At 45.8% G+C, this 19,988-nt stretch overlaps 1 protein-coding gene across 1 annotated transcript in view; it reads left to right on the top strand.

Annotated features, from left to right (window-relative positions):
* Positions 1-19,988, top strand: part of LOC144824453 (protein spinster homolog 3-like) — a 340,991-nt gene that overhangs the window by 273,546 nt on the left and 47,457 nt on the right. The window contains exon 10 of the mRNA XM_078683551.1: positions 13,240-13,338. Within this exon, the coding sequence (XP_078539677.1) occupies positions 13,240-13,338 (99 nt within the window). The remainder of the gene's footprint in view (positions 1-13,239; positions 13,339-19,988) is intronic.

Raw genomic sequence — 19,988 nt, 5'->3', positions numbered from 1 at the left:
CTACCAACTACCTTTTGGATAGTGTCAATCAGACTAACTGGTCTGTAGTTCGCCGGGTCCTCTCTATCTCCTTTTTTAAAGATTGTGATCACCTCCGCACCTTTCCATGATGCAGGGATTGGGTGGCCTAGCTGAATAAGAGCCAATAAGGTAGCTATATAGTTAGCCCAGAGTCGGGGGTCATGTAATAAAAGATCTCCCGGTAAGCCGTCTGGGCCAGCTGCTTTCCCTGGATGCATCTTTAAAATCGCAGCTTTAACTTCTAACTCGGAAAAAGGTAATCCATTAGTCAACATTTCCGAGCCAGATGCAATTTTATTAAACTCCAACAAAGACGGGATGGGTGCCTGGTCAACAGGATTACAGTATAGTTTTAAAAAATGGGCGTACCATTGCTGATCAGTAATATGATTTACAATTGGACTACCGGCCCTCCTGTCTAACTTGTTAATCAATTTCCAAAATATAATGGAATTTTTACCGCTGGCAGCAGTTTTAAGCTTCTGCCAGTGCTCTTCCTCCCAATTTTTTTTTGCCAAGGCAATGGCACCACGGTATTCTTTCCTTGCTAATCTAACTAACAGTGGGTCCTTTAGTTGTATTGCTGGGCCAATAGCTTTCCTCTTGGCTTTGCATTCTGCAGTAAACCACGGATTCTCTTTAGACAATCCATTGGTCACTGCGGATTTCCTTTGGGGTGTTTTAACAAAATTTGCTCCTACTTTGTCAGTAAAAGTTTGGTATTGGTCCAAAAGTTTTTGGCCCATAAGGGGAATATTACTTCTTACCACCTCAACAAGGTTGGAAGTTTCTATTCGGACCAGTTCCCTAATTTTATCGATTTTCCCCTCTTCAAGCTTAACCACCTCCCACCTCAGTTTCCGATTGCAATTGGATGGTTGAACATCCCTTGTGATCATCTCGGGGCCACCTTTGTTGTTAATCACAATGCCCCAGTCAATTTCCATACAAAGTGGGTTGTGGTCACTGTCAGAGGACTGTTTGACTTCCATATCTTTTAGACTAGCCCAAGAAGGTACATCTAGGAAGATATAATCAATACGTGATGGGCAGTTAATTCTATTGAAGGTCATTGCTCCTTCACGATCAGAAATTGTCCGACCATTTAATGCCCGTAAGTTATGGTCCAGAGCTAATGCATTCAACTGTAATGCTCTTGCTGTCCACTTTTTAATAGGCGCCAACGTTAACAGTGGAATAGCCTGACTCACGTCTTCGGAATTTGAACCCATGACATCCTCCTCATCCAAAGGTTCAAATGTACAATTAAAATCTCCCCCCAGCAAGATTCTAGACTTAGGTAGAAGCTCGGTCAATTTAACATCTAAAAGCTCAATCGTTGGGGAAATAGAACCACCCGGTGTCCCTCTAGCGTATACACAAAACAGATGAACACAACTCCCATTGGGACTTTTCAGAGAAATATGCAGAATATCGCTTGACAGTGTATTATGTAACGTAACAGAATAATTCAAAATCACTTTCACCCAAATAAGCAGGCCGCCAGAGGGGCGCCCTTTACCTATAGAGACCGCTGGCACAAAGTAAGAAGAATACCCATTTTTATATTGGGGAGTCATGCACCATGTTTCCTGAAACATACAAATGTGGAACTTATCAACAAAGTCATTCCATTCTGGGATTTCAAGGTTTTTCCTTAGTCCCGCTATATTCCAAGAGAGAATGTGGATGGACCGAGAGTCAGTGACTATTACCGGAGTTGAGGACAGGGGGCTGCACACAGATTCAATCGCTCTAATGGGCATATCGATCATAGAATCTTCTCTATTTTCTCCACCATTCTGTATTAGGACCCTATCACCTGGGATGTGGGTTGGAAGTCAATCTACTCCCTCTAAGCTACTAAAATGATTGAAACAAGGAAGAGGGGGGGGGGTAATGTTGCTGGCCCAACCAATCTCCCTGAAACTGGCTAGCCCCCTGAGGGTATCTGCCTGTTCTCCTTCGCACGGTACTCCATCCTCTATCTTCCCCTCCATCCCAGAAGTTAGCTTTATAATCACGGAAAGATTCTTCTCTCGATCCCCATCTTGAATTGTTCGAAGCTCTTAACCAACTCCATCTATTGCTACGTTGATCATGAGGCATATAAAAGTGGGAGAGCGATTTAACCTGAATAGGCGAGTTAGTGTCACTTGGGGGTCCGGCACAGATGAACTCTACTGTGCGCGGGTCCTCAAATGTCACAACTATACAATCACCCTGAATGTTTTTGGTCTTCTGGCCCACCCAAGGTGCTCTTTCTAACATAAGCATGTTACTGCGAGTATTTGGCGGTAATGGGTAATTTCTGTCAAGCCAGTAGCATACTTTATTCTTAAGAGCCCAAAATGGTTCAGATGAAGAGGGAGGGAGCTCAGGAACTCCTGTTAAGACAATTACATAGGGGTGAGCATCAGGGGGTAGGTTGATGTTCCGTCGTGATTTAATACCTACAGGAGGGGCTGAGGGTGGTTTAGGATCATTTGTATTGGAGGATTTAGTACCTACAGGAGGGGCTGGGGGTGGTTTAGGATCAGTTGTATTGGGGGATTTAGGGGCAGTAGTTGAGGCAACCTTCCCTATTAAAGGCAAGCTGTTTGACTTGGAGGGGAGGATGTTGGAGCTATTGTTAACAGTCTTGGCAGGGAGGGTTTTAGCAGGACGCACATGTGGGGCCGGGACATTCCCTACAGCTTGTGAGGAGGGCAAGGAAGGTATATCACCAGCTAAAACTTGCCCTTCAGTAGTCTTTACTGGAAATGGTTTTGGTTTACCTTTTAATTCTAGATTTAAGGCTTTCAGGTTATCTTCTATGACCTTTAGTCTAGTTTCCAAAGGGGCCAGAAGGGAAGCCATCAGTGTAGCTATAGAGCTCATAAAAATACCTTTCTCGTCTTCCTCCCCATCAGGTTGCTCCACCTGAGAACAATCCTCAAGGAAGTTTTCCAAACTTTGGGTTGAGGCTGTGTCATCGGGAATACCCAAAGGTAGGGGGTGAGAAGCACGATGCTCCGCAGTTTTGTCTTCGCTGGTTAATACAAAGCCCACAGTATCGTTTTCTACCTCCAACCCACCAGACAAACAATTTGGATCTCTAGGGGTTCCCCCCTCAACCAATACGGGTATTAAGACAGTGTTATCCTGATTCGAACAATGCGAGGATTTGGGTATAGCACCTTCCCTAACACCTCTAAGTGCTAGTAGTCCATCAGGTTCATTTATAATATTTGGATTACTACTAATGAAGTCAAAGGGGCAACTTGGGGGGTTAGTAAGGGAGTATGGTCCTCAAATGCAGTATGACTGGTGGAACCCGGTTGGTTTTCAGAAATAGATTGTGAAGGGTCTAGGAGGCGAATGCATTGGGAACTGTTTGGTGAGGGTACATGGGCTAAAGGGCCTAACGATGATCTCCTAGCAACTTCGAGATCCCTGGACACTCTTCGTTCCATGAGGGCAATTCCCTCATCTATTAACGTGTTAGTGCGCACAATAAAATTATCCAGGGTACCCGTCAGTTTGGCGGCGCTAGCAGCAGCCTTACTTCGGGTTTCCCGAGTGCACATCCCTGGACCCAAAAGACAGCCCTATAAGAAGTAGGGAAAGACACCCTTATTAGTACCAATGTTATGACAATTACCAAACAATCAAAAATAATAACCTGGAAATATGGCCCAGACCAGACTCTACGGGCCTCGGAGGGCCACAGAGGGCCCGCCCTTTGCCCGTGCTTAGCCCCGGCCGCTACCGCGCGCTACCGCGCAGCGGGATCAGCTAACTCTTATATAGAGCTAGGGGCGGGGGCGTTACCGGCAGGGAGAGCAGCCACAGGTGTGACAGGCAGGGACTCTTGGGATATTGAGTCCCTGCAGTACTGCTCGCAGCCCTGCCGGTGCCTCAAGACGGTTGCAATCACTCGGTCCTCACAGCCCCAGAAAGTCCAAAGACCAGGAGGGCGCAGCGGGACCCGCGGAGCGGGTCCGGCAAGGCGTGGGTTTGCAGAAGCAGGCAAAGGTAAAATCTTAAAATCGGCTCCCAGCGTCAGCAGACAGTCAGTAAAGGTTCCACCTTTTTCATCTTTTAGTTTACCAGTTGGAGCGACAGGCGCTCTGCAGGTTTAAATGGGCAGTTGGGCGCCCAGGATGCAGGGAAGCAGGGTGGGGGTTGTTGGGTTTGGGGTTTGTTCGGGGTGCAGGGATATTACTTGGTTGATTGGTTTCATTTTCTCTCATTGACAGTACAGGCTGACTGGAATGTAAAAGACATAGAAAACGACTTAAGCTTTAATGTGTGTGCAGTGGGACAGAAATGTTAAGATCTTAAGTTGAAATGTTATTGGCTGGGGGACAAGGCAAAACGTAGCATAGTGATCCAACACATCAAAAGACATAGCCCTGATGTGGTCATGCTCCAAGAAACTCATCTAGTTGGTAACTCGTGCAAGGCCATGCATCGATATGGCTACATCATGATTGCCCACGCTAGCTTCACATCCAGTTCACGCGGAGTGGGTATTATGTTCAAGAAATCATTCCCTCTCACAGTAACATCCACCTGAATTGACGATCGGGCCGCTACATTGGGGTCGCGGGTATTTGGGAGGGTCAATCTATCAAACTCATGTCAGTTTATGTTCCGAGGGGTCTACAGGACACCACGTTCAGGGACCTAAGTGCCATCCTAATGACTTTGCCAGAGGGTCTGCTGGTGCTAGGGGGCAACTTCAATTCAGTACTTTCAGGCACATTGGATCGCCAACAACCCCCGCATGCTTGGGCAGTCATCCCGTTGGTTGCCTGATTTCCTCGAAACAATGGGACTGGTAGACGGTTGGAGGGCTTACAACCCAGACAAAATACAATACACGTTCGACTCCGGTGCGCAAGCTAACCTCTCTAGACTTGACTACATCATGGTCCCTGGATCACACATAGCATATATTCACGAAATCAGACACTTGGCATGGGGAAATTCTGACCACTCTCCACTTTGGGTACACTTACTGTTCAGTCATACACTGGTGGGTAGGATTGCCCCTATCAATCCATGCTATTTCTGTGACACCAACATTCGTAGAGAACTGCTCAAAGCCATGGACGGCTATTTCGGTGAGAATAAGGGAATGGTGGACACGCCTCAAACACTGTGGGAGGCCTTTAAGGCAGTGAGCAGCAGGCAGGCCCTGCCTCTGATCTCCGGTGATGAAAAAGACAAGCGCTAAGATATCTCGGATGCGGAGGCAGAGATCTACTGGCTAGAGCAAGACCTGACAGATGATATCACTCCTGGAGCGCTACACACGCTTTACCTCAAACAGGACAGCTACGGAGATTTAGTGACTGAAAAAACCAGGGCACTTGGGAGAGTTCAGCTGGGTAGACTTTATGACCTGGGTGACAAGACGGAAAAACAAATTGCATGGCTTGACAAAAAAGAATGGTCCAGCAGGCTTGTCCCTGAGCTCCATAGAACCGATATTCCCCCCATCACGGACCCAGAAGAAATAGTTAACCAATTTGCTGATCACTTCCATACCCTTTACACCTCAATACCACCATACAATGAAAGCAATGCTGCAGAGCTCCTCCGAGAAATCTCTCTCCCCTCTCTCTCAGTAGAGGACCGTGAATTTCTTGACAGTGCTCTGACCAAAGATGAGATAGCACTTGCAATACGCACGTAACGCTCAGGTAAGGCGCCGGGTCCCAACGGTATCCTGATTGAACTGTGCAAATTAAGGCCGGATAAACTGGCCCCATACTTAAAAGCTATATACATGGACAGCTTAGAGCAGGGGCTACTACCGTTGGATCAGAGAATAGCTTCTATTGTCACTATCCATAAGGATGGTAAACCCAAGACGGAATGTGCATCATTCCTTCCTATCTCCCTTCTCAATGCTGTACCCAAAATTCTGGCCAAATCGCTTGCTAATCGACTGGTCAAAGTTATTGGAGGCCTAGTCCACTGGGCCAATCCGGCTTTTTGCCGCACAGAAATATGGCACTGAATTTACGCAGGGTCCACTGTGTCTTGGGAAGAGCTTCCACCATACAAGAAAAGGCAGTAGTTGTCTCACTAGATGCCACTATGGCATTTGATACCCTAGAATGGTCATATCTCTTCGCCATACTCATTAAGCTGGGATTTGGGCCGAGTTTTATACAATGGATATGCCTCCTTTATAGTGCACCCTTAGCACAAGTAGTAGTTAACAACAAAAAATCGGAGACCTTTCAACTCAGTCGGGGGACACGACAGGGATGCCCCCTCTCTCCCCTATTGTTCGCTCAGGCCTTCGAGCCTCTCGCGGCCTGGATCCGGAAGGATCCAGTTATCCACGGATTGCACTGGTCCCTGGACTGGGAGGACCGAATTTCCCTCTATGCTGATGACATTCTTTTATACCTTGCCACCCCTTGACATCCTGAATATATTTGGTAGATACTCCAGTTTCAGTGTAAACTGGCAAAAATCCCTTCGCTTTGTCCTCAGGGGTGACCCACCCCAAACACCACGAGGCTGCCCCCTTCAAATTGCATTGGACGGGTTTCGATACCTTGGGATCTTCGTCTCCCTGGACCCGGCGCTCCGCTACACCCGCAATCTCGTCCCGCCGCTGCAAAGACTTAAACGAGACATAAGAAGCTGGAAGGAGCTCCCTCTCTCACTGTTGGGCAAAGCAGCTCTTTTTAAAATGTTGTCCCTACCCCGGTTCTTATACGCTATGCAAAACTCACTTGATCCTGTTCCCAGCACATACTTTAGGGAAATTGAGAGGCTTCTAAGAGATCTCCTGTGGGACGGTAAACCGCAAATCGCTTTGCAGTAATTAACCCTCAGCTGGTATGATGGTGGAAATATCCTGCCAGATATTAAAAAATACTATTGGGTGGCGCACCTCGTAGCTATACATCATGGTACCTATGGTCGCCTAGATGACCCAGGTTACTCTATGGACAGCTGGCTCCTCCCTGGAAGAACCTTTAATCGGGTGCTATATTCTAAGCCAGGCAGATATCCCCTCACAAGCCCTACTAAACATTCTACTGCTGTATAGCACGCTGCTAATAGGTCACTGAGTTGGGGGATGAAGCTCATACTGGCCACCACGTTGTGGAATTCCCAGCGGCTGGGAGACCTGTGGAAATTGAAAGGGCTTGACAAGTGGGAGCTTATGACAGTTTCGCGTGCCCAAGACCTCTGGGACAAGAGCGAGATAAAATTGTTTACCACACTGCAATACCAATATGAACTAGCGGACTTGGAACGCTTTCGCTGCATACAGGCGACTCACGCACTTCGATCGCTCCTTCCTACAGAATACTCGACAGACATTTGCCAGAGAAGACCATCTCGCTAATATACAAAAAAATGTATAAATAACATGGAGGACCCCCTCCACGCACTGCAAGAAAAATGGGTGAATGATAATTGACAATGAGGAGTGGCAGGAGGCAGTAGCCTCCCCAAGAATAGTTGCAATATCTGCGTGCCTGAGACTGATACAGCTTAAAATCCTCTATAGAGTCTATGTGACGAGGCCCCAACTACTACGCATGGGAGTGGCTGGGGGGGGAATGTGGGAGGGGTTACACTCAACTAGGCACGTTCATCCACATCATCTGGGACTGCACTTACATACAAGCATACTGGGGAAAAATACACAAGGTAATCAGCAAGGTTCTTGCAGTTCCTATCCGCCCAGAAGCGCATAGACGCCTTTTCAACATCTGGGAACCCACGGATTTAAACAGTCACTAAACACTCTGGGTCAATCTGGGGCTAACAATAGGGAAAAGGAACATTGCACAGCTTTGGGGAGCTTCTCACGCACCCACACTTTCAGACTGGAAAAAGACCTCGATTGGTGCATGTTCAGGAAAAGACAGTCTATATTGCTCGGGCTGCCGCCGAAAATGGTCTAAAATCTGGGAACCATGGAATACCTATAGTGGGAATGTATGTAGCCCCCCCGTGGAACTGATCCTGATACTGTCCCGTCCCCATACCTTCCAATGGGAACACTGTTATTTCAATGAATGCTGTGTGTCACCACTGTTAGCGCACTTGCCTAATCCTTCGTACTGTATGTGAATGTCAATAACTGTTAATGAAAATAAATATAAAAAATATATATATACATATATATATCTTTTTAAAATGCAGAAGTCTGCAGGTGGATAATGGAAATCATCCCAGCCGATTTCCCATTGAAAGTGGACTCCCTCTGAGAACTTGCTTAGCTTTACAAAAATAACGAGACATAATATGATGCAACATGACTGTTCATGGTCATTGGAAGTGATTTCCTAAGGCCATTACATATATGCATACTTTATTTATAAGGAACTCTTTTAGCAAAGCTTGGAAGAAGCAATCAATATCATAAAAACCCCTCAGCATTCACCAACTGCAGAGAATCTCATCTTGATATGACAAAAGTACTCTTTCCAAGTCAGGCATTGGGAGGGATTACAAAAATGTTCGAGAGCACATGCATGAACAAGCATTGGCAAAGCTTATCAGTCTTGCTCTGAAACTCAGACGCACATCTGTCAGTCTTACAAATGCTTTGCTTTGGCATCCCATATAGTTTATTATTAACTTACAAAAATGTTAGTTAGCTCTCTTGAAAGAGTAAATAGTAAAATGTAATAAAAAATCCAAGATTGTGATCGGTGCATCAGCACACATGTGTACACATGTGCTTAAATGAGTGGCCAACTTGGGACGCATTTTGTTTTGCTTCATGACAACAACCATTCAACAATGGTAACCTATGCTTTCACATGCATTGCAGCTATCCTGGATTAAAGAAACAAATACATTCAAGATGATTGTGCCATTGAGAGGATGTTGCTGATTTACTGGTGGTGATCTTGGAATTTTAGGTTGTTATACTTTGTTATTAATTTACTGTTCCAAGATAGCCAATGAACATTTATGAACAGTAAGTTGAGAAGTAAAGTGCGGATGGGATGCTGAGGAAATGAATATAAGTGAGTGGTCCTGGAGCAATGTGCGACTTCGGGCCGCTTGTAAAAACAAAACCAAAAAAAACTATGAAGTGGGGTCAGAAAAAAAGAAAGAGGAAAGTAGTGGATATATGAGGAATAGGAAGCAATAAGAGAGAGATTGGGAGCGGGGAGACAGGGTGTAGCGAGGAAGGAAAGCAATAAACTCCTTAGGAGTGCTAAAAGTGAATTAAAGTGGGAAGCTGAGAAGTTAAAAAATAGTTCCTTCACAGGAGCTGTGGAAGGATGCAACTCATCCAATCAGACATAACAGTAAAGAGTAAAAGCGGCAGGCTAGGAAAATCATGAGAATAGTGAGTAAAGCCATAGAATAAGAAACAGGGAACTGAGATAGCCAAAAAAAGTCATGCAGACATGAGCAAATTGTTGACATAAAGTCCACTCGAATTATATGTTAAAGCAGCATTTCCCAAACTATGAGTCACAAGCCGATTTTGGTGGGTAAGGAAAGTCTAAGCAATAAGATAAGGTGCCTTTAGATTCAGGGACAGATTTACAAGCCCCTTGCGTGATTTTTGTACCGCTGTTGCTTCACTTTTTGTGACAGTGGCGGCGTAAAATTGCGGCCCGTATACAAAGCGCCGCATCTAGGGAGCTGCATCAAGTTGTAAAGCCCGGTGTCACATTATACCTGCATCAGGTATAATGTATGCAGGGTGGGCGTTCCTACGCAAAAAAGCCTCGTAGAAGTGACTAAGTGACTAAGTGAAATCTACAAGATTTCACTGCGCCACTTCTAGGACGCCCCTGCATTAAAACCTTACGCCTGCTTGGAGCAAGCGTAAGGAGTGACGAAGCACAATGAGGATAGGTCATCCCATGCATTGCTGGAGTTGTGTTGTGCTTGCGACATGACTCAAGCAATGTGTGACTTTTGCACCAACCGATGCATCAGACTATCTGACTTATCTATCAATCTTTGTGTCATGGTGCGCCATATTGTAAATATGGTGCATCCATGGTGGCACAAACGTTTCTATGGGTAGCGCATGGAAAGTGACGCATCTCTACAGATGCGTCACTTTCTTGTAAATCTGCCCCCTAGTGTTTATCTTGTCACATTTGCTGGTGCTTCAAAGACAGAGCACAAATATCAAAGAATGTATTCTGACAAATTGCTGCTTATTTTTTTATCATGGGGACTGATGTTTACTTTTATTCTTCTGGCTGCAAAGTGTGAGTAGTTTTAAAAGAGAATAATGTGACAATCTAGCTGTAGTACAGGGAGTGTGAAATGAAAGGCTGCAGGATATTGCTTTTGCAACACACAATAAAATGTAAATACCCATATATGAACTGTGTGCATTCAGCAGCTAGGAAAGCAATAATGAATCACTTTTTTTTGTAATTCTGATGTGTGCTGGTAACAGAGATTTTAATTGGATTAAAACAAATAAAGACACTTTACTTGGTGATGCACAATGATAAATATTCACTGAAATCCAATTTCCACACAATATCATTTGAATGCTATATAATTTTATCAATACAACTATTTCTGTGTAGATTTAGTAACCATTCCAATGGAAGCTATGCTGCCTGTAAATGACAATGTGCTACCACACAATACTTTAGTTACTTTCAAAACCTACCTCACCTTGGGCCAGATATACGCAAAATGCTATGTACCACAGTGTCAGAGACACTGTTTGAAATTCCCAATAAGGTCGCAAATTGCATTCCTCATCAATATTCATGAGGCACTCGCAATAGCAACCCCATTGGGAATGGCTGGCCCTCCCAGGTATGGTGGATGCTGGGCTCAGCAGACCTCCATGTCTGGGACTGCTTTTAAATTAAGCAGTTTTAAAAAAAATGCAGCCTGTATTCCTTAAAGGAAAACGGGATGCATTTAGAAAAAGAAAAATGAAACGTTTTTGTTCAATTTTTTCAGGCAGGTAGTGAACCACTGCCTGCCCCTAAAAAATATGTTCCCCTGCATTTCACAAAGGGGTTCCATCGGGACCCCTTCCCATTTGCGAATGGGTTACCACCCTTTTCAAGAGGGCTGTAAATTGCAAGTATTTTGCAACCGCAATTTCGGTTGTAAAACATTCTTACATAGGGTAGTGAGTCTCTATTAGGAAGGGACACCCTTGGAACACCCCCTCCAACTAGCGAGTAACATATCCTATTTATCAAGTTGCAAAAAATTGTGACTTGCTAAATAGGGTTTGTACATGGCCCTACTGTATTTTGCATGCGCTAACGTGTCACAAGCCTAGATTTCTGCCACGGCTTCAATGGGCAAGCATGAGTCATGCAGCATCACCTCCGATGGCTTTCTCTGGCACCCCTCAGGTCGCATGGTCTCCGGCAGCACTGCAGCCAGTGATGCACATCTTCTGCGGGGACCGAGCACATCAGTTCTCACCCCGGCTCCTCAGTGTCCTAGGTCCAGGAATGGGACCCGCTTTCAATTTCGGACAAGTGGGGTAGCCGCTCGTATGCACCCCTTTCTGTCTTGCTTTCTGGCGGCCCCGGCTGTCCTCTCTCCGTGACATTAGTGGGAGATCAGAAGGGACCCCGCCTCTGGCCTCCAAGCCCTCAGTCTCCTTGGCAGCAACCTCACTCACAGATGTTGAGTCAAGCCTCAAAGAAGTTCCCATTGAGTGGCTGGCAGTCCAAAATTAATTCACAAAAGAGTAGTTAATTATTTCTTCATTCACTATTCAGTACTCCATTAAACGAAATTATCCAAACAGTCCCTAAATTCATTAGTTTGTCAAAGAGAATATATTCAATCAGCCAACGAGTTTTGTTCCTTTTGGAACTTCTTCAGGGCATCTGCAGCTGAAACTGACTCTTCCCAAATGTACTGGAACACATCAACCAAAACTACATCTGGCATTCTGGCCATCAACCTTGTTTGCTGTCCGAACCTGAAAAATGTCATGAATGGCGCGCGGCGTGCCAAGTCATTAAAAATAACGCTGTACGAAAATGGAATCCCTGAGAAAGTATATAATTGGCCCCAACTAACCAGGCGGTCGCAAACCGGTGGCCCGGTGAATTGACGAAACACTGAAGTCACCTACACCGACGTGACTCTGAAACTGGATAGTATTTTTGTTATTTTAATTATAAATACAGAGTTGGCCATTTTGTTTTTTAAAATATTTTCTTTACTTCAATATTGTTGTAGGTCGATATTTTTGTAGTTAATATTCAGTTGTACAATCTGAAGTGGTCAATTCTCATCCTATTCCTTCTCAAATTCACCAAGATTGTACTGATTCGCCCTATTCTCCTTCTGTAACCGGGCATTCCAAGAGGAGACAAAGAAACCCTACTTTTCTTTATGTAACAAAATGATTTGTTGTCTCCTGTTATTGTAATGACTAGTTGAGATTGGTTCTTAAAGCAATACAGTTCTTTAAGAACCCCTCCGAGTTAAAAACTCAACCCTCTTTGGCCCTTTTTACGAAAGTCTTAAAAACGCGGTTTTTCATCGAGGCCTATCAGTAAGCATGCCCTCTGACCCGGGACTATGTCTGGTTAGGCGCCTTGACGCCCGTAGGGCAAAGTTGCGCGTTATAAGTTTAGCTTCATTCACTCATTCATACAGTTCTTGTTCTAAGGGGAAAATGTTATGTGTAAATATGAATGTCTTTAAGGGGTTGTAGATTTTGAATTTCAGTAACCTGTGGCGGTCTACTGTTCGCTAACCTTGCATTCTGGGTGAGGTAATATGGTTCTATCCTGAACCTTTTTGAAAACGACGTAGAATTCAGTGTTGCTACTTAGGGTGTATGTCAGGGGTCAGTTTATGATTACTTGGCCTTGTGGTGGGGAGTACATACAGGGAAATTACCACCTCAGCGTGATTCAATGGGGAAGGGAGGGCAGGTTCCCTGGCTTTGGACCAACCCCAAAATAGTGAAATACACTCACTAGGGAGCAGAGTAAAGAATATATTATCATTAAGCCCCATTTGTGGTCAGTGGGGCATAGAGTTGAGGGACTATGCCTCTGAGTCAAGACTATATGCTTTAGTTCATGAACATCAAGAGGGTCCATTGCATGTGATTCCCAAACGGTTGTTTTCAAATCTTGATTTATGTTTTTAAATTCAACCACATGGTTTATGTACATTACATATACCCCCAAATGCTCAGAGTGTGTGCCTACTATCTTCAAATACGTATCCTGATCATTGTTTTCTGTTGTGTTGCAGTACGTAGTGACCCCGACACGCAGATCCACCGCAACAGCACTGCAGTCCATGGTGGGGCACCTGCTTGGAGATGCCGGGAGCCCGTATCTTATTGGAATAGTAAGTTCTGTACCTACCATGGACTAATGGATTCATAACACGTGTTTTGATGTATTTGAGTTTCTGTTGTTGATGTGCATTGGTGCACATAAGCAAAGTGTGGTCTTCAGGCTGTCTGAGGGGAGCAATGTCTGCTCTCCCCTTGCACCTGCAGGAGTCGGGCAGGGGTCAGGCTGTTCTGCTACCCTCAGCCTCAGCACCTGCAGCATTAAATAGGGGGTCTGGTGCGTTGGGCTAGGAATGATCCATTTCCGAGTATGCAGACCTGATGATTCCAGGCTAGGAGACACTTGGAATTGGAGGTGGTGGAATTTCACTTGGGATTATCACTCTGGGCGGAATTCTGCCGCTTTTAATGAGAGTCGAAGCTCCATTTTTGCATACATCTTGCCTTTTTCCAATTTATTTCACTCATTTGACCTGTGTCTCAAATGGCTCCACCAACTTCACCTGGAAAGATGATGGGAGAAATCTAAATTTGTTGCACCTTAGAATCATTATCCACCCGCAGTCTGTGTCTTATCTTTCCCTTCAAGATAATAAATATTCCTGCTTCCAAACACCCTTTTCTTCCTTTACGCCTTATCTTGTCTTCCATGCTCCATTACTAGAAAATCTTGACTCACCAATGTACAGACCCTTCACTTTAGCCTTCGTTATTTGCCGCTGAAAATCCTTCTCAACATCCTCATGTTCCTATCAGGGCGGCGGGTTATAGTCCCACACAGAATGCCAGGTACAACAGTTATTTTCCCTCATTGTTTCTCCTGCCTGCCGCTCCCCCCTCCGCCTCATTCTAGCCCCGCCCACTGGCTCCGGTGCCCTTCCCTCCTGCTAGAACCTACTTAATGGAAGCATCAGTGCTACCCCAGTGAGAAGGCCCAGGCCCAGCTCTCCATGCTGCTGCATCACTTTGCTCCTGTCTTTTCCTTGCTTTTTCACCTGTCTTTTGAGTGCCTTTCCCTTGATGTTCCCTCATTTTCGCTGCCTTCTCCTTGCTTTTCCCCATTTTTAGCACCTTCTCCTTGTTTCTTCCCTGCTTTTTTCGCGCTTTCTCCTTGCTTTCCCCTCGTTTAAAAAAAAAAAAAGCACTTAGCAACTCTAGCGCCTTGAGATCCTCACGCCTGATTCACTGTGCTTTATAAATCCTTGATTGATTGATTAATTGTAAAAGGTCGGGTGTTACCGTTTTTAATATAAAGTCATGGACAGCAAGAGGTGGGGTGTTTTAGGCTTAAATGAACAGTCACGTACAATTATATTCTTTTTTGATCCATTCGGTCTCCTGTACAATACAAATGTGGTAGCAAAACCTCAAATCTGACACACTACTGTGGTTTAGAAAAGAGTGAATCTAAGCCACAGTTGTACAAAGTATTGAATTAAAATCGAAATGGTTGTAAAGATTCGAGACCGAAGGTGTTGTAGATAATGGTAAATATTTTAGCATGTGTATGAACAACTGTTGTGATGTATGAGGTCTGATCATATGTTTTGAAGTCAAAAACTTGTGATTCTCATGTTGACCTGTATTCAAGCCGCCTAGGATATGCATTTATATTGATGAAAACGGGATATACATACTGTGAAATAATTATAGAACTGTTATTGTGTAGGAAATTTAAAAAAAAGAATCTATTATAAAGCATAACCCTTTGGGCCGTACATTGATATGTGAATTGAGGAGTATGGGCTATAGAAAAGAAGACGTTGCCGGGGGAAATTATTTCTCAAATTCAAGATTCCACCCCATGCCCTTTACTCTATCGTACATTTTCCGTTTCCTTATCTCATTATTACAAGCTCTTATTTACTATATTCGCCCTTTGTCTCCTTTCGTCATTGTTTTTTTCTCTCCTTCTTTTTCTCTTACTTGTCTGTGGTTCTCTCTCTTGCTCATGGTCCATGCCTGGGTCTGGGTTAAAGTCTGATGATACAAAGTAAGTCCATGTTGCCAGAAGTGAGTGCCCTGGAATCCAAACAATGGTTCAAGTACAGTGCTAGAAACAAGAAGGAATTTGAAACAAAAGAAACTGAATCCTAGGAGCAATTAGTTAGGAATAGAAAAAAAAAAGAAAAAGTCCAAAGGCTAGCTAAGCTAACTAGTAAAACACCCAAAACCCATGTACAAATAATCACTTTAAATTTGAAAAATGTATTATCAAATACTTTTTTTTTTACATAAAACAGTAATGGCGCTCGCAAGGTTTGGGCTTTTTCTTTTCTTTATTTTTTCTATTTCTAAATAAACGCTCTTAGGATTCAGTTTATTTTCTTTTAAATTCCTTCTTATTTCTAGCACTATACTTGAACCATTCTTTGGAATTCAGTATTATTTAACCCATGGTTCAGGTTCTAGGGTTGCCCCTGTCGTTCATAACTACAGATGTTAGTGCCCAGCACCTCCAGTCACCTGTACAAATTAAGCACTTGTATAAAGTGACATTCATGCATGGTATTTCCACCCGTCTAGGGATCCTGACGCTCTGCAGATGACTGAGCTGTGTCCAGCCTGCCCAACTAGAAAAAACATTTTTTTTTTCGCAGACCTTGTTTAAAAACGTCACAGCAATTTGAGGACATCATTCAACAGTAGAAAGTGGACGACAGAGTAAAATATTCTGCTCCTAACAGCCAATCAGGCTCCATATCCAGTCAGATACTTTCTCTCCTTTACCTAATGAACTTAATACACGACTGAACAAATTTACACCAAACCAGAAAAGATTCTGTTCGATTTAAGTGTACTCCTGTTCCAATTTTGTTTTTATTCTATTCAGAGGCTTTTGTTGTGGTAAAAAAGCCAACATTCTCATATGGGTTAATGAATTCTTAACTTATTTAATCATAGTCAAAGTAAAGTTCTTCTAAACACAAAAACATCCTGCTTCTAAAGGGAAACAATCTTTAGAACAGATCTTGGCTCTCCAGTTCAAAAGATCAGCAATATTAACAAAAACATAACTGTGTCTCACTAAGCTAGATAAAAATATATGTACACAAGGGGGTCGATTCCGATTCGGGAAAAAAACCGTCCATACGATTTGTATCCGGAACCCTCTCCATACGAATCGTACCCGTCCGTCCGAGTCGCGAAGTACGATCCGTATTCCGTGAGTCCGAATCGTCGCGATCCGTACGTATTGCAAGGCTGAAACCGTGAACCGTACGACTTGTACACATACCGTACGACTGGTACACATGCTGTACGACCCGACGAGTACAATCCGGACCGGGGTATGAGGACGCGATTCGTACGGTCCACGTCAGATAAGGGCGAGTCGTACGGAAAAGCACACAAACACATACACATCATACGGTCCGTATCCCCCATAATCGCAGGGGTACGCACCGTACCCCTACGATCATGGGGTGTACGAGCCGTACCCCCAATGTACGATCGGTGTACGAGCCGTACCCCCATTGTACGATCAGTGTACAAGCCGTACCCCATGTTCGATCGGTGTACGAGCCGTACGCCCATCGTACAATGGGGGTACGGCTCGTACACTGATCGTACAATGGGGGTACGGCTCGTACACCGATCGTACATGAGGTACGGCTCGTACACCGATCATACATGGGGTACGGCTCGTACACCGATCGTACAATGGGGGTACGGCTCGTACAATGGGGGTACGGCTCGTACACCGATCGTACAATGGGGGTACGGCTCGTACACCCCATGATCGCAGGGGTACGTTGCGTACCCCTGCGATCATGGGGGGTACGCACTGTACCCGGGGGGCCGTTCCGTACCTCTTTTGGCATGAACTCTGCTTTTACGGCTGTTTTCTCCCGTAGCGTACCCGACACGTATCGTACTTGCTGGGTCATAAAAACCAGCCGCGAACCGTACAGATGTCGTGTACAGCGGGTTCCTAGGGAGAATCGTACGGAGATTAGTCGTACGGTGTCTTGTACGACTCGTACGGAGTACGGCTCCTGGTACAAATCGTACTTCATCGTAGGTACGGGACGTTTACAGGTACGATTCGTACGGGGGAAAAACGCTCCGTACGACGATTCGGAGCACTTTTTACCGGATCGGAATCGACCCTAAGCTGTCTAAAACACTTTCCAGAATAACACATAAAGGGGCTCATTAGGATGGCGGACGGACTTGCGTCCGTCCGCCACCCTAGAGGAGGAGGGACCGTCCGCAGGGGCAGCGGCGGTCCCTCCGTGCTAATTAGGATGTGACCGCCACCCTGGCGGTCACATCCTGTATTTTTATCATTGCGACGGGTGCTGCTTGAAGCAGCACCCGCCGCAATGTTAAAAAAGTAAGTTGTGCATTTGCATGCACAAAGCGGCAGGCACCTCGCGGTGCCTGCCGCTTTGTGCAGGCAAATGCAGGGGGGTACCATAGGTACGCCCCATGTGCACCCCCCACCCCCCTTCACCCCTGGGGGCCCGCAACGGGCCCCCAAACACAAATTTGTATGCCTTTACACGGCAGAAATGCCGCCATGTAAAGGCATCTTTCCGCTGTCATCCTAATATGGCTGGCGGTGTCTGATAGACACCGCCAGCCATGTTAATGCATTTCCACCGCGGGCGCAATCCGCCCGCGGCGGAAAGGCGGCGGACAGATAGGAAGACCCACCAGCCATCCTAATATGGCGGTGGGTCTTGCAGGGCTCCCCGGCGGATTTCTCGCATCCTCCGGGCCGGCGGTGGCTTCCGCCGGCCGGGTGGATGCGGGAAATCCGCCATCATAATCGGCCCCAAAATGTATGAAGTTTGGCAGAGAAAGACTGGAGAGGTTAGAGACGCGGCAAAAGCTGAAGCTGGATCAGCGAATCAGAAGAGAGATCAGGGCAGGCGCTTCCTTAAGGCGAGGTGAGGCAGCAGGCTGGCTCTGCCAAGGTGGATCCAGACACTACTGCCCATGTTCAGATTTGTAGTCTGTTGAGCCTTCACAGCACTGCATTAGTTAGAATAGATTTTACTATCCTGGCCCCAGTGCTTATTTTGAGACTGTGGTTTCCGGTGCTCGCACTGGCACTTAATTGTCAACACAGGGGCTTGTGACAGTTTGCCAGAAGGTGGTGCTGTCAGACTAATTTAAAGATGAGCTCAACAAAAGTTAATTATTGATTCAATATACATTATAAATGACTATTACCTGCCGCCCAAACCATTCTTATAGCCTTGGGGGCCTGAAATAATCCGAAGTATCGCACTTGTAGGAGTAGTAGTTGTGTTGTTACTATCAATGGCAGCGCTGGCAGGGGCAATGTGTGGTGCAAGCTGCAGTGACCTCCGGATGAGAGCCCTTGCACTTATTTTATTACAAATCAAGGACTGCCTGGTCCCTTCTTCTCCCTGAAACCCATTTGCTTTCCCTATCTTAGACTGCTGCTAACTGTCCTCTGTGATGCTCCTCATCATTTCACTTGGGGGCAGCTCTTGCACATAACCCCTATATTCAGTCCATTAAATAACAACTTTCTAGCCACATAATGCTGTGTGGAGTTTGCTAAACACGTATTTTTGTATCTTATTTATTCATTTGTTACTTTTCTTGAGCATAAACCAGTATAATTCAGCTGTTGAAGTCAATACCAGATTTACAATAAGAAGGGCTGCATTATATTGAATTTCATGCTTATTGCCACATGTGTGAAACAGTTTGTAGTTGTTTCCACCTCTGCAAAGAGCCCATGAGACACATTTGAAAAATGCCTAGACGTGTCAGTCATGAAAATAATAAAATGTACCTCTGTTGGTTTAGCTTATGGAGGAAACAATTTGATACGAGTGGAGTAGGCCCACGTTTTATAGGAAAGAATAGCGTTAAACTGACCCTATTCCAGCTAGACCACAATTATCCGCCAGAAGCAGGTGCAGTAACCTTGGCATGTGAAGCGAACGCGCAGCAGATGCGCAGATTGTGCGCCGAAGGCACGCCAAAGGCAAGCCAGTCTGCGCCCGTCCGTGCCTGGACCGCACACAGTGCCAGGACCCCTGGCCCTCAACGATGCCAATGCACCCGATGAACTTACGACGCCGCCACCCTCCACGCACTCAATGCCAGCCGGAACCCCGCCTGCTACCGAGCTACCCCGAAACGCACCCACGGACCCTTCACCTGCCAAGCCTGCAAATTCACCTGCCTCCGAACCTGCACCGCACCCGCCAAGCCGAGCGCCAGCAACAACCACCTCAAGTGCATCCTGCTCAACACCCGCTTCGTCCACAGGCACGCCGTCGAACTATGGCACCTCCTCGACACAACATCACCAGACGTCGCCTTCCTCACAGAAACATGGATGAATGCCTCCTCAGCCCCCGACATCGCCATAGCCATCCGGAGGGCTACAAGATCACCCGGAAGGACCACGTCAACCAAACCGGAGGAGGCATCGCCATCGTCCACAGACACAACATCCGCATCACGACCAACTCCGACGACACCCTCACCGCCGCCGAGCACCTTCACTTCCAGATTCACACCGACCCCAAGACCACCCTCAGAGGCACCCTCATCTACAGACCCCCGGGACCACACACACAATTCAGCGAAGCCATCGCAGATTTCGTCAGTCCGCACGCCCTCACCTCCACCGACTACATCCTCATAGGGGACCTCAACTTCCACCTGGAGAACAACAAGGACTGCAACACCGCCGCCCTGCTGGACA

The sequence above is a fragment of the Lissotriton helveticus genome, chromosome 3_1 (genome assembly GCF_964261635.1).
Source record: "Lissotriton helveticus chromosome 3_1, aLisHel1.1, whole genome shotgun sequence".
Lineage (NCBI taxonomy): Eukaryota > Metazoa > Chordata > Amphibia > Caudata > Salamandridae > Lissotriton > Lissotriton helveticus.
The sequence above is the reverse complement of the archived record's forward strand: the minus strand, read 5'-3'. Positions and strand labels throughout refer to the sequence as shown.